At 32.0% G+C, this 16,416-nt stretch overlaps 2 protein-coding genes across 4 annotated transcripts in view; both read right to left on the bottom strand.

The window, feature by feature from the left end:
• LOC126835456 (neurobeachin-like protein 2) overlaps positions 1 to 16,416 on the bottom strand; it is a 96,115-nt gene that overhangs the window by 22,764 nt on the left and 56,935 nt on the right. The window lies entirely within an intron of this gene.
• Positions 7,485 to 8,533, bottom strand: LOC126835461 (cuticle protein 7-like). Its single transcript, XM_050568071.1, has 2 exons — positions 8,391 to 8,533; positions 7,485 to 8,246 (listed from the first exon to the last, which is right to left on the bottom strand). Exons 1-2 carry the CDS (start codon positions 8,400 to 8,402, stop codon positions 7,722 to 7,724), a joined length of 537 nt encoding a protein of 178 aa, XP_050424028.1. The 5' UTR covers positions 8,403 to 8,533; the 3' UTR covers positions 7,485 to 7,721.

The following is a 16,416-nucleotide window of genomic DNA, read 5'->3' as shown; positions in this document are numbered from 1 at the left end:
AAATTTCAGACCTTGGGCCCTAAAACTGTACACTTAAAAAAACAAAATAAAGAAAAAGTTTTTTTTCCTTTTTTTTTAATTTTTTTTTAATAAAACTACAAATTTTTAAACAGGATTTTGAGGCAAATATATACGTTCAGAACTTTAATAAGATGCTACTTTTTTTTTTAATGTGTCTTTTTTAAATGTATACTAAAATAACGTCTAATGACTTAGACATATAATACAAGAACTGCATATTTCGCAATGTATTTTTATTTTATTTTATTAGAAGTATAGTACATTTTACAAGTTATGGTTTTCTTATTTAGAAGCCATTAAAACTAAAAAAATAAATGTCTATTTTTTAGAAAAAAATATTTCTTATTATGCACTGTACGGGTAGGCGTTGTACGGGTAACCGTTGTACGGGAAGGCGCTGTATGGGTAAGCGTTGTACGGGAATGCGCTGTACCGGTAATCGTTGTTGTAAGGGTAACCGGCAATCCTAGCAGTCGGGTAATAGTAACCCTGTCCAGGGTAGTACCCGTAGTAGTACGGGTAGGCGGCCGCTTTCTGCTCGGGCACGTATAGTTTAGCAGCTGTGGCGGCCACCGGAGCCACCGGAGCCACCGGAGCTGCCACTAGAGCGGACTTAACGGCGACCGGTTCGGGAGCGACAGCCTGCACTATGCCTTCGGAAACCGACGGAGAACGTACAACGTCGGCCTGGAAACCGTTGACGTCGTCGGCCTTGTAGTTGACGGTGCGCACAAGGCCGTCCGCGTCCAGGGTGCGGTAATATCCTGTGACCACATCGCCGATTTTCGATTCCTTTTGGTCTTTTTGGTCATTGGTAGCCGGGTTGCTAACACCATAAGCGAAGTTGTAGTCGATTGGTTGATTGGCTTCTTCGGCGAATGCCATGCACAAGGTAGCCAACAATAATACCGCCTGTAACGCATATAACTTAACAAACTGTTCCCAATGAATTAAAAAAAAAATGCTTAGGCCAGCTTCGGTCAACCCAGTATTCGGATGAAAAGCACTAATTTATAACCAAAATAATTTTATGATGAGAAAGCGTTAGACGGAGTACAACACAGAAATAGGAAAATTTGTTTAATTTTAAACGTACAAACACAACGATTTTTTTAACGTTTTAACCATGCCAATGGATAAGGTTTAAATGTTTACCGGATTTGTTAAAATTCAAAAATTCGGAACCCGAAAGTAATTTACAGTCAAAGTTAAGCATTTTTATTTTTTATTTTCTTCAAAACATTTTACTTTGATACACAGCCATATATTGTAATAATATTTAATATTTATAGGATTTTTAAGTGGCTTTAATAGCGTTTTTGTTAAAAACCCGGATTTTTGGATTCCCATCCCTAATAGATATGTTATTGAGATATCTATCTGCCTATCAAAAAATTGAAAATTACATTACATATAACTGAGTAAGTATGTGATTTATTATACAACGGACGTAGAAACACCCAGTTAAATAACAGAAATTATATTTTTTTAAGCAAATTATAAATAACTGCAGTGGCATCAAGTGTAATATAATATATAAGATGTATAGGTACTTACGGAAAGGCACTGCATGTTTAACTGAATCGTAAGCTCAAAACCAGACAAATGACGACTAAATACTAAATACTGAATGTTCTTCTGTGAAATTTATTTACCTTTAAATAGTCACCGGGAAACAAAAAATGCATTTTGTTTTCCCCATATATTTCAAAAACATTAAACATTACCTTGAGCATTTTTTAAATAGACGACACTGAACGCGTCTTTAGGCCCGCAAGAATTATTATCCTAAGTTAATAATATATCAGTTATTTAGCCAACAGGCAATACAATAGTTGTATACCCACTAAGCCATTATATACCTAAATAAATAAACGGACATGTATATTGTATAATTACTAAAATATTCGTGTTTCATTAAGCAAATACCAAGAAAAAAACATTAGACTCCCAAAAACTTTATTTTGTTTCTATTATGGCTGCTACAATGAAACCATATTTTCAATAAATTGTATAACATTTTCAGCTCGAAATAGGAATCTTATTGAGGAACTAATTGCCAGAGAGAATTATTTTTTGCTTATTGCACGATGATTATGTGCGATAAGAAAGTTCTGGGAAATTGTTAAAATAAAATATTCGAACCTTCAAGTGTTGAATTGAAAGTAAGAATTCAACACATTCACTCAAACACTATTCACTAAGCTTCTAGTACTCAGATCACAGTTTACCGAATAATAGTTTATTATATCACAGGGCAACACGCCTTAAAAAATATTATATAGACAACTCAATTGACAATGACAACATACTTAAAAAAAGCCACTGCCTAATCATTGGTATTTAATTTCGAATTCTACTTATACTAGAAATGAAATTACGATAAAGCCTAAATATATTTTCTTTGGGTGCCAGGGTAACATACCAAACAAATATCTTATCAAGGTCTAACAGTTTAAGGTAAGTTCGATTGATAACAGCAAAATTAGTCATAACGTTTAAAACTATTGAGCTGCACAAAAATTCTAGTCAAAATGAAATTCAATCACCACAAAAGTTTAGTCAGTTCATTTATTTAGACAACCTAGAATACTGGTAAAATTTTAGGGATAAATTCGAATCCACCAGTCGCTATTGAAAAACATAGGAATTGTTTAGACAAACAAGTTATTTTGTTTTCTTACTCCCATCCTGGTACTAACTCATTTTTACAATGTATTAACATTTAACATATATTATTTTTTTAATAATATCAAATAATAATTAGCATTTTTTTTAAATATTAGCTATTCTAATATTGAAATATATATATATATATATATATAATATAATCGCCTAAAAAAAATATTTATTATATTTTAGAAATGAAACTTGATTCACTGTGTTTTATGAAAAATATGTACAAAGTTTTTTTCCTTACAATGTATATTAAGTTACTTAAAAAAAGATTTTGGTAATATGTTGGAGATATCTATTTTTTTTTTTTTTACAAAGTCAGTTGACTAAATCTTGATAAATGTATTAAAATTAATTGTCATTATTACCATAAAATATTCATAGAAAATTATCTAATGGTTGACTATTGGAAAATTATTTTACTTTGTGTGCAGAGTTCAAATATGAATTAACAACCCGCAAGATAATCGTTTGGCGTAAGTCATAACATTTGTTTTTATTTCTCACTGTGTATGACAGCAAATCTGATCGTATCTCTTTAAATAATATTGTGTTTTCCATACAAGGCTTGCTGTTCCATTCAAGTGCCATATAGTATAATAAAATATTAGTGTTCTTCGTTGTATTATAATAATACTGCAATTACATATTATGTTGACCGACTAGAGATAATCTGTAAGATTCTCATAACGCGTTGCGCCTAGACACGTCTTTTTATGCACAGATCATTCCAGATAATCCAATAGAGTATTACAAAAGGCTCAACTGATCTTGCGACAAGAAAAAGTTTCAACTTTTTTTTTGGAAACGCTATCCATCGAAAATAAATCTAACACACGAGTAGCATGATAAAAATCCCAATATCATGAACTTGGAATAAGGACTATAAACGAATGAAACAATATGAATTGTCTTATGAATTGTACCTGTTTATTCTTAGAACAAAATACCATAGACTAATAATATAAATAGATGAACTAACATATTCTACCTTGTATGGGGTAGTGAAGTAAATAGTAGGACTAAAACCAGTATGGCCACAAAAAAAAAGTCCACATTGTAAAGCAATTGGTACTCTATATTACAATAAAAAAATGTATTTACCCCTTATTTTAAAATATTTTTGTTTTTTTCAAGATACTATTACCATTGATATCTTGTTACCACGCTATAGGTATTGAACGGTATTTTTTTTCTGCTAACTAGGCAGACTGGCTTTAGTCCTACAGTTTACGTCCCATTAAAACTACTATAGCCACCCCTTGCAAAAAACCAAATAATATATAATCCTTAGGTAAAATAATGATTTCATAGAAAAATTTGCTATAAAGTAAAATATTTATCGCCAGGCATTTATTTATATTGGGGGTTGTGTAAGGTGTAGTTAAAAGCCTCTCAAACATTTGAATCGTCACCCTAAAAAGTAGCAGTTTATGTACAATGACTTACTAATTTTAGTTTTAATACATTTTTAATTTATGGAAATAACTCTATTACTGTAGTATTATTAACGACAATTTTTACTTGTTTCCTAACTACAACCTACAGGGAAACTCAAAATTCATAATAACAAACTCAAAAGTTAAAAACCAAAAAACTTAATGGATTGTGTTTTTATTATTTTATTTATAGCACAATACCACATAACTTAAAATTGATAAAATTAAAAAACATAATATTTAACAACATAACCATAACAAATAATAAAATCAGTGTAGCTGCACAAACAATAGTCAATAATCAATATTATAAACGTAAGAAAAGATCTGTAGAGCAAGTATCTTAATAATTTTTAGATTTTAATCATTTTTCCACGTATTTAAGCTTATAGACCTCTATTTCAGTAAACGGTATTATTTATAATGGCACAGTGTGAACTCTAAAGCAGCACAGATCAAACCAATACAGTCCAAATTATTTACAGTATAAATTAGTACAAAAAAAGTTAGCAAAGTTGGTTCAAAGCAATTATTAATTCTGAAAATGATTTCGTCACAATCTAATGCTTAGATGCGAATTTGCGAATAATAAAAATTCAGCACAGTATAAATCCGGTTCGGGTCCGAGCGTTCTCTTAAAAGTGGTTTTATAGAAACTTTGCACCTACTGCACCAAATTTGATTTTAGTTTGTTATTTTTTCACTTTGTTAGCTATAGTATACTAAGTTGTTGTCTTACAAGAGTTATAACTTAAAGAATCTATTTGTATGGTAGGTACTAGGCAAAGACTGACAGTTGTCTCATTGCCTTCAAGTTGTATCTACAGGTCTTTAGAATTTCATGGCGTAGTACATAAATAAACAAAGTACCCTTTAGTAGGCAATCATTTTTATAAAACATGTATAATTCATCTATAATATAAAAAGAAATTAACAATTTTTAATCTAATGAGGTAGTTTTTTTTGTAAAATAGTTTTAATGGTTTAGAATGAAGTGAAATTTACTGCTATGAACCTAATCTTCACTCCATCCCGGAGCCCAAAAGTACTTCTGCATACACATCGAATACTTTACATGCATTAACCACTATACACTTACACAGGCTGTACTTATCCAATACATAAAATAATCGATTTTACACTTAGAACATATGGATTCAATGAACAGGCATAGTCGCTCTAGATGATGAACGCTATTATATTATAGACTTGCGGTGTTGTGTGCACACGTTAACTATTACATAGAAAACTGGGTCAACGGTTCTTCAGAGCACACAAACGTGTGGACCACGCCTCAGAATGCCTTGCAAGGACACTAGGTTTATCGGAGTAGAAAAAAAATGCAACGTTTTTGTTGGATTCTTTAATAATTTTCAACGATCGTTACAAATAATTACGGACCGCGGCTGTCGGTGAAATGTCATTGTGGCAAATGGGTTTTTCATTTCGAGTGAAGTAATCCAAGAAAAGGGGTCGGTGCTCTGTAAACCTACGCTGTTTCTTGTACAGTACGTTTTACATACACACACTAACTATTCCATGTTTCCTTAATATTTCCATACCACTGAAGTGAACTTCAACACATAACCAACTGTCACACGAATCCTAACATTTTGTATTGTTTACAAAATAGAATCGATAATCGGCCGTTGTGAGAAGATGTAAAATAGCGTTTTTAATATTACTAAAATAATTGTTATGGTTTATGATTTCCAAACCGGTAGCCGGCAATTAAACGCAATTTTAACCGAATAAATAGGATTAATAAAATATGTAGACACGAGTATACGCCCCTATTGTTACCTTGATGACCAGGCACATCCAGCATTAACACACATCGGAACCGATTAAAATTTCGCTAGTCCTTAAAAAACAAAATTGCCTTGTAAAAACCAAGCGCCATCGGACTTATCTTCGATTTTAGATATCAATAACCTACATAATACAAGAACCTAATTATTAGAATATATAAATGTCGAAACATAAATAAAACATATACCCGTTACTGCGGTATGTTTTATATAATAGCCAATTTATCACGGTCAAGTTGATACAAACAATTGACACTTCCGATTTTTTTCACTATTTTTTTTTTTTTTAGTAAAAACAAGACCTATACTTGGTCTTTAATGTTTTTTTTAATTTTATTATTTTATTTATTTATTAAAGAATATTTACAATCTATGCTGCAAGGCATAATAAGCAAATAGTTATATATACGTTATATATACATTGTTATATATACAGAGAGAGAAAAAAAATAAACAAATAAAAACGGTGATGTTGTATGAGGAGGAGCCTATCCAGTGATAGAACCCAACGTGATTTCAATGTCACATCATTTTGTGTGTTCACCAAAATGCTATCGGGGATAGATACCTGTTTTTTTTTTAGTAAAAACAATATCGCCATTTGATTTAAAAACTAAAGAAAAATGAGTTCAATTAATCAATGTTTTCACTGTCATACTTTTGTACATATAGAATAAAACAACTTTTTTTTTACAATAACGATAATTCCTTTTACGGGTTTCTCTTAGGCGAGTACATAGTAAATTCCATTACTACATATATTCTATAACGGGAAATGCGGACAGTGGACACAATTAAATATAACACAAAACAGGAAGACTTGTAAAAATAATTAAAATGTGTTTAGCAAACATTTCAGAAAATCATGGTGTTGTATAAGTGTCACGCGTAACAGATCGGTGAGACTAACAGCCTAAACAGCAAAACCGGTATCAATCGGTTCATAAACATAATAAAAACTCTATTTTTCCAAAGTGGGGTTAACTGTTTAATGCTAGAAGAAGAATGCCGCAAAGTGTCATCCGATCTGAGTGCAGTATTACATTGTACTAATTATGCAACGGCCAAATGATAAAAACAACAGTTAGCCTTTGTAGAGTGGTATATCATCAATTTTATGATATAAGACTAGGTGAGGCGCATAGTGCCAGAACAGCTTAACCCACAAATACATTATTTCAAGAAAAATCCAATTATAATTTTTAAAACACCATTATTTAAATGCCAATTCAAAAAAAAATAAGGTCTACCAATTAATGGATAATTTTTTTTTAGGTTTGAGTCAGTATGGTTTGAAATATTATGTTATTCTAAAATTTTTATTGTAATAAAAATAAATTAAATTCTTTTAGGTAAAGTTTTTCTGCCGCTAAGCGCCTCTGAAGTTTTATTCTTAACTCTTAAGTATTTTCGCTCTAAAAAAATCAGTTACTAATTACAGTTTAAATAATGTACGAGTATATATAAATGCGCATTGAAGTGAATTATTTTATCAGAAATATTACCATGCTTCGAAATAAAACGAACTATAAACATGTATATTGTATATATATATATATTTATAAATATATTTGTCTAGTATGTAAACGTAACTAATTACAAAACAATAAGAGAACTATATAATATTAAAATCTATAATATGCGAAATTATGTAGAGTATATGATAGAAACAAATTATTGGATCTGTATAGGAAACACGTGGAATAGAAGTATAAGTACAAAGTCAATAGTGAGTTTTGAGGATGACATAGTAGATGGTTTATACGTAGAAGAGTTACACTTGACGCTTGAAAGCATAAGGGTAGGAAACGGCGGGCGCCGGAGCGTAGGCTGTCGGCGCGGCATGGTAAACCGGGGCCGGGGCATGGTAAACAGCTGGAGCGGCGGCCGGCGCGTACACTGGGGCGGCCGGCGCGTACACTGGAGCGGCCGGCGCGTACACTGGGGCAGCCGGCACGGCGACTTTTGCGCCCTTGGACACTTGTGCCACGAATCCGTTGACGTCGTCGGCGGTGTACGACACGGTCCTGACGGTGCCGTCGGGTTCCGACAGGCTGTACTGTCCCTGCACCACGCCGTTGGACAGACTCTCTTCGGCCGATTTGTAGTCGCCGGTGGACGGGTCGCTGACGCCGTATTTGTAGCTGTACGCTGGGTTCGGGTTGACCGGTTGGTAGACGGTCGCAGGCGCTGCGTGCACCACGGCGGGAGCGGCCACCAGTGTAGAGTAAGCAGGCGCAGCAGCTGAGTAGTATTGAGCTCGGGCGGCCACAACGATACAAGCGAAACACACCGCAACCTACACAATTGGAAAATTAATAAAAATCTTTGAAAATCGAATAACTGATTACAGATACTAGAATTTTACAGTTTATGGTATTTTTATCAATAAAACCAAATAACACTGAGTGAAATGTCTAGTAAAATTCTGCACTATACTTACTTTGGCGAACATGGTTGATTCTCTAAGCACCGTCTTGAAAAACGAAAACAAAAATAACCAAACAGCACTGTTAAATCACTATAGTGTCATACGATGACAACTGCGGATGACGGTTGAGTATGACAGTTGTCGGCAAAGTCGCGCTTTTATATACACACCGCAAATACATATCATATGTGATCATCGGGGTGGTAAGGTTTTGCAACAACTGGTGATTCTATAGAAAACAGGTACTAACCTATAATTCCAGTTTGCGTACGCCCCAATCCATAAACAAGTGCAACGCTCAAACGAGCATAACCACTCATACCCATATTGTTATTTTTTTTTCATCAAACACGGATTTGGTAACGATATTAGCCGATTCGCACGATTCCGTATGGACAAAATATTATCAACTTCAACCGAGATAACATATTGCAGAGAATTTGAGATTACTCGCAATCACTTATCGTTGCACTCTTGCAATCTCATGCTAAAGACTAAAGACGATTTTCCTATATACCTTGACAAAATTCCGAGCATACCAACAACAAGACCAACTGGTTATGTTAGCAATTTGCTACCAAGCTGTAGTAATGTATGAGATGGAAATATAAATGAATGAGTTCTAGTAGTGCTATAGGTCATAGGATAGGATTCATAGCGTTACCATCAGTTACTGATCATAATAATATTATGTTTTTAAGGATTACTACTTACCACGATAGCAACTCAGCAAGGTATGTGGCTACCCTTCATATCTTTGTTTGATATTTAAGCAATACACTATAACCATTAAAAATTTAAACTATTAATTCCTAACATTGTTGAGTCATAAACAGTATGGTCACTTGTTATTTGACAACATTTGTAACGTCAGAAAATGAATGGTAGAAAAATACAACGAACACAGCAAAAATTAAATACATTTCAGCCGTTCCAAAAATAAAACCCTAATAGGCAATGCCGGTTGTATACTATTTAGTGAGAAAAATATTTCAGGCTAATGTTCTTTTAGTGTTAACAAGAATAAAGAACTGATAGAGTCATGCAGTATGACTGACTCCGCTCATACCAATCATTATCGTAGTGACTTATAAATGATGATTTTGGTCTGGACATTACATTTTCTCAAAAGTTTCAGGTGAGGTACAATTTTTCACTATTACAGTGTTATAGTTATTCCTAAAATCTCCTCTTTACTTGACTTCAAGATGAACAAAACAAAGAATCCCAATTAGATTAGTAAGAAAAGCCGATTTTTATAACAAAGATAATGAAAACACCGGAGAGATACGTACCCCCATCGTTCTCAGATATGTCAAATAAAATATATTAAGCCATTATATTTAAGCCAATTATAGAATAAGAGCAATTCTTATGCTCTCTCTCTTTTATGTAAAACAAAATATAGAAAAATAATTTTGTAATATTTGACGCGATTTAAATTTGTGCTTATTTTTTATCATCAGCGTCGACCCAAAATTATTATTATTATTATTATACATGGTTACGTCATCGGTGGGACTATCGTATCATCGGGTGTTTTCCAAGCAGCAAAATGATATCGATTTCGTCTGGCTTAAGTGATTTGCATTATGTAATCTATGCAATGGTGTACAACACGCGCTGTAATCAGATAGTCGAAGCAGGACTATTGTGTTTACTTATATATGATTCAATGCGCCGTAAAACGCTTATCATGATTTAATGAAATACTTGTTATTGTGATAAACCAAAGAGTTCTATAACAACAATAGCAACAGCCAACGGTCATTAGCTATTAAGCCGAGACCATTTCATCGGTTACAAAGCTCTGTAGGTGAATATTTTTTTCTATTTTCTGCCTAAACCTACGCGCTCTTGACAACAACGCTGAGAATAGCATGAATAAACTATACAAAGTTGAATCAATATCGAATGTGGTATACAAATTTAATTTTTGTACAAAATCAGTAAATACTCACTTTTTTAATACAAGTACTATCTTATTATGCTTATAAAAAAAATTACCTCGGATAAAAAAAAAACCCTCAAAATGTTTTTAAACAGTGACCTCTAGTCTGAACATTCAAAATCCTCAAGTTCACAGCAATAATCCGCATAAACAACACTCAATGTTTAACACATAGTTGAAATCAATTCGGCAATCGAGATCAAAATGCAAAAAGAACAAAGCAATTTCAAATAAGTATGCCATCGAGGAATAAGAAATCTTTATCATTATAAAATCCTGACATGACCAATATCCGTATACCTCATCCGTACTAGGTCATTTAAAATATAAAGCTACCGAGCAACTGTTGAAATGACAAACAAATACACACAGCAGTACACACAGAATACTAACATAATATTGTTATTGGGTAATACTTAAAATTATTGTTAATAGTTATATTTTTTATTAAAAAATAAACTTCTCTACTTTCTTAAAATTAAGTCCTTTGGAATTTACAAAAATAAAAATAAATTGTACAATAAAGTTATATAGAATCGAGTAAAAGTTTACAACTGTAATTTTAAAATGAATATAATATAAAAATGTTAAATTAATCTAAAAGTCTAGACATAATATTAATGCAGAAAAAACTGTTAAGCAAACTTATGGTTAAATATATAGTAAAGATAAAAAATCTACTTGAACCCTAATCGGCCTCAGTCTGTTGTTAGCGCTGAAGATGACAACATCGTTGTCGTAACACGTGTACGCAAGAAGTGTATAATTTTTATGGTTTAGGGTTCAAGTAGATTTTATATCTTTACTATAATATTAATGCGTTAATAACTTTTAGTCATCTAACTAAAATGTTAAACTTAATATCTTCTGTTATTATAGCCAATTATTCGATTAATATCAATAACCTTATTTATAAACTAATAGTTTTTCTATAAAAAATTGTACAATTGCCCTGAAACCAGACAAATTTAAAAAAAGAGATAGACTAGAGAGGAGTATAACTACCTAATTTTTCCTTTAAATAAATCAACTAATATTCTAAATTAAATAATTATCTGTAGATTATATAGTTAATAGTTTATAATAGTTAATATAATTTAACCCAGTTAAATAATTCCATTATTCATATTGAAAATAATTGTATATATTTATTAAAATACGGAAATTCATGCACCAAAAACGACCAAGGAACGTAGATAAATATATTGTGATAAAAAAAAACTTGAATTTAGAATAAAATATGCACTTAGTAAAATTATTTTACTGATTAAAAATGATTTTAAAAACTGTTTTATTTAAATACATAAAACAGGTTACTGGTTAGGTTACAGTACATGTCAAACAAACGCATGTTTTTCAAAATGATGACACGCCAAAAGTAATTGCAGTAAAAAAAAAACCATTATAGTGGGGTCGGGGCATAGTGGGACGGGGAGGTCACAGGTTTACAGGAATTTTTAAATCTGAAAGTGATAAAATCACTTTCGAAAAAACGCTTCGAGGCAAATCGGTAGTTAGTATTTTCAAGCCAGTACAGTCCAAACCAAGCACAGTATAAACCAGCAAAGTTAGAAAGTATTAAATTGAGGTAATGTATTTACAAATAAGCATCAAAACATTAATTTGAAAGTGATTTTATCCGAGAGGACTAGTACAGTAGAGTATAGGCATAATGGAATCAAAGCAACGTCCCCATTATGCCCCGACCCCACTGTACTAGTTTTTTTTAAGATTTTAGGCGTTTTTGTTAAAATATACGCAATCTGCGAAAACACAGTTTTCCGGTAATTAAAAAAAAACTGTGGTGCCGAATTTTTTGTCCGTTTAATATGTTATGAACACATATGAGTTCTAACTACTGACAAATTTTCAACTTAAAAATCCTAAAATTACGGCTAAAAAACTAAAAAAACAAAAAAAACTTGTACCCCCCTAGAGTGGTAGGAAAAGGGTTTAATTTAAATTTGATACAACTGACGTGTGCGGGCATACCAATTAAATATTTCTTATACATTTCAACTCGATCCGACTCTTTTTCTTGAAATTATAGCCAATAAAAGTTCTAACTTAAAAAGTCGTACGGTTTTTTTTTTGGTTTTTCTAAATTTCGACTGTGAAAAAGTAAACTTTTCAACTTTTACCCCCCCCCCCCAAAAAAAAATACCAACTAGATGAAATTTGTGATTTTATAGAGTTGCTACTCAAAGGAATTGGTTCAGTATTAAAAAAGTTACAGTGTATACAGATAAAAAAAAAACACACATCAGAAACCTTCGCCGCTTTGCATCGAAGCTAAAAATGTATTATATCAAAAAATGCAGTTTTTTTATGCACCATATGACTGGCATTATTTTCAGAACTTAAATTTTGTTACATATAAAAAAACTGCATATGTTTCTGAAATTTTTTATATAATACATTTTTTTTTACTGCAATTACTTTTGGCGTAACATATTTTTGAATAACATGCGTTTGTTCTGACGGACCCTGTATCTACTTATTTTAACCAAATTAATTTGCCTATAATCAAAGTTCAGTATATTTTTATACATGTGAAAGAAAATAAGTAAAATGTAATATTTAAATATTCTATATTTCAAGTATTCATTATTTATAAAATAACTGGGAAATGTTAAATTTTAATCGAATATTTTAATATGAGACGTTAATTAGGAATGGGACTCACCAATTCAGATTTATAAAATGAAAAAAAAAAACAAATAATTGTACTATTTTTAAACTTACAAAATAAAATACTTCTCTACCAAAAACTGAAATCAATTAACATGAAAACAATTATTCTACATAACACTGAAAAAATACCATCGATAATACTCATACATTTTAATTTGTCCAAAGTGTTATTGAATTTGTAGCGGGGTCTAAATTTGCTTTATTTAGCTCTCGCTTGTTTTTATATCATTCAGTAAAAACATGAACTCTCAAACGTAACACATTGACCTCAAATTATTGCTATATTTTTTTGATAAAAAAAATGTCATTGTGTCGACAAAAAAACGCACTAGTAGAGGTTTATATGTACATAAGATTACGCTGGAGGGACACGATACGCGGAGAAACGCTGTGACTTCACAGGGTGTGGTATTTGCAACCGAACTGGACGAACTCGTCCGTCGGTTTCTCACATAGACCATTTATAGGGCCAGACTTTGTCTCTTAATTAGTCTACTGTCGAGTACGACCGTATGATACGTAATCACTTGTGATTTTTATTTTATTGCAATCCACCATACACACTGAAACTCTCATATGATTGTGCATTGGTATGATAGTTGCACACTTACCTATATATAAACATTAGAACAATTTCAACGCGATCGCCGTTATAATGGTGTCGCTCTGCGGTTACATACATGTATCATAATATTATGCGATCACGTTATTATTATTTTTTATTTAACCAATAGCCTTAACATTGTTGCTATCGTCGTATAAGACAGTCAAGGGCCGTTCGATTATCGTACACGGACACTGTTATTATTATTACATCGTTTTACTTGCTACCTACCGACGCAATTATTAACATTTGCCGGAACAGACTAACATAAAAAAAAAATCTGTAAACTGCACCAGTTTATGCAATATTTTAATCACGAGTGCTGCAGTCATGTATTTGCTCGCAAGTCCATGAATTTACACATACGAGCATATTATATGCTAGTACTGTTACAACGATCACTTACCTGAAAAACGAAAAAAATATAATAATTAATATTTAAAAAATAAATTATGCTATAATGAAAGAAAAATATAAATTGTACGTAGAACCAGTAAGAAGTCGAAATGGGCGTACACGGTAGTCAAGAGACAATACAGTAACGATACAATGCATGCGGTATTAAAACAACGTAACAACAAATTCGTGTTATCTATTTCAATATTTTTATTAATGATTAAAAAAAATCCTGTCAACAATAACAATAACAGGCTAAAGCATAGCATAATTTCTTATTTATCTTATAACAACGATACAAGACCTAGAGTCGTCTTCGAACTTATAATAACTATACACCTTTTAATTGCTGGCAGCTCTTTGTAATGTTTTACATATTATCTACGATATAAGTGAGATTTTCTGGTAAAAATGCATCAAATTGCAGCCGAATTAACAGTCAACAGATATTCGAAAATATTTTCATTAATTGTTAATAATTACGATACATCATATGATCAACCCTTATCGTATCCATCCTAAATCCTAATATCATTAATACATTTTTAAGTACACTATTGTCATTTGTCATATAAAATACTTGAATTGTTATTTCTAGTTTACCATTACAGATTGGCATCGAAACGTTTATTTGAAAGTGATTTTATCACTTTCAGTTGTAATAACTCATATATACCTGTGACCTCCCCTGACCCATTATGCTCCGTCCTTACTATGCCTTAACCTCACTGTACTGGCTTTTTTTAATCTGAATTTTGAATGTAATATTTATAAAATATTATTTGCACTTATAGGCTTAAATAAAGGGAGTATAGAATTATGGAAAACGACCAAGGTTTACCTTCAAGTCCCCGCCTAACCTTCCTTGGTTTGGTTGGCGATGAGTTCTTAAAGATCCGACTATATGGTTTAGCGTTTTCATTGTTTTACGAAAAACATCTGACTAAGCACAGTGGTTTTAGTTGAGCATTGTTCTTAGAAAAGGTTTGTGGCGTATTTCATTTGTTTCGCAACTTACAACAAATTCGAATTATAGTAATAACAGTAATTTTGGATACATATAAGCTGCGTGACCGCAAAACATTCTCTGCGTTTGACCCCCCAATGCTTAAATCATGTTAACATATATCTTGGATGTACCACCACTAGTTTCAATAATGGTTTAAGCAGATAAACTAAGTATAAAAGAACTCCAAATATGAGCTATTCAGTACATGGATGTGTACATAAAACATTTTATTAAGATTTATATTTATTTAAGTTAAAAAAAAAAATTATAAACGTTTAAATGAAAATATAGTTATTAAAATTTTATAAAATAAGTAAAACATGTATGGGAAATACATATGTACTAGTTAAATAATGGGTCTCCGTTGTAAGATGAAAATGACATAGAATATTTACAAATGTGTATAAAATACTTTATAACTGGATACCTCATTTAATGTAAAATAAAATTCCGATAATTTGTTTTTAAATTATGTATTCTTAAAGTATATTTTGATCTTAATAAACCAATTTAGGATCGCATAGCCGCGATGTATGGACCGCAGCTTTACGATTATAACGATAAATTATCGAATAATAATAATCACCGTTAAGTATCAATAAAATGTATAATACCATGCTAGTGGTCACATTCGTTTCCGTGAACAGTAAATACAAGGGCTGAGGATGTTGTAATATTAGTAGAGTCCAATACTGAGTAATTTGTTAATACTCGAACGATACTATTGTAAAACGTCATGGGCTTAAAACGAAAGACTTAAAAATAAACAAAATAATATCACGATGACATTATACTCGGGGTGTTAACGATTTTGACGCAGTATTTATTTAGCTTGGGCTTCACAGGAGAGTGATAATAATAGACATAATATTACACATGTTTTTTTTCGCTCTTCTCGTTTCAACATTTGTATTACACGTGATATTTGAAAAATGGTCACTTGACCTTTCTCGGGTTCTCCTGAATCGTAAAAAAATAGAATAAGATACGCTCACATACTATGTTACACCAATAATTATCGAGACAACCGCCGCGCCGCCCGTACTAGCGGTCCACGGCGACGTCCTAGATATAATATTATTGTATAAATCATACATATTGTTCGTGTGTGTATGCAGCTTTATATTGTACTTATATATATATATATACTTGCGTTATTGTTATGCTGTTTATTATTACACGACCGTTAAATGCCAGTTCACGGTTGGCCCTGAACTGCCGTGACCGTTGTGCAATACGATCATCGACTCCTTGTACCGTCGAGACTATTCACTGTCCCTTTCAGAAGACTTATTGCTCGTCTCGTGGTCATATCACTCGGTATCCCGTTGAAGCAGCGTTATTAGGTTATCATACATATTTGCACACGTTTTTGCAGTATAGC

The sequence above is a fragment of the Adelges cooleyi genome, unplaced genomic scaffold (genome assembly GCF_023614345.1).
Source record: "Adelges cooleyi isolate 19-005CV unplaced genomic scaffold, UGA_ACOO_1.1 ACOO_flye_CR_arks_rails_tigmint_CR_PRNA_23, whole genome shotgun sequence".
Classification (NCBI taxonomy): domain Eukaryota; kingdom Metazoa; phylum Arthropoda; class Insecta; order Hemiptera; family Adelgidae; genus Adelges; species Adelges cooleyi.
Note: the sequence above shows the minus strand (reverse complement) of the source record. Positions and strands in the feature narration are given on the sequence as shown.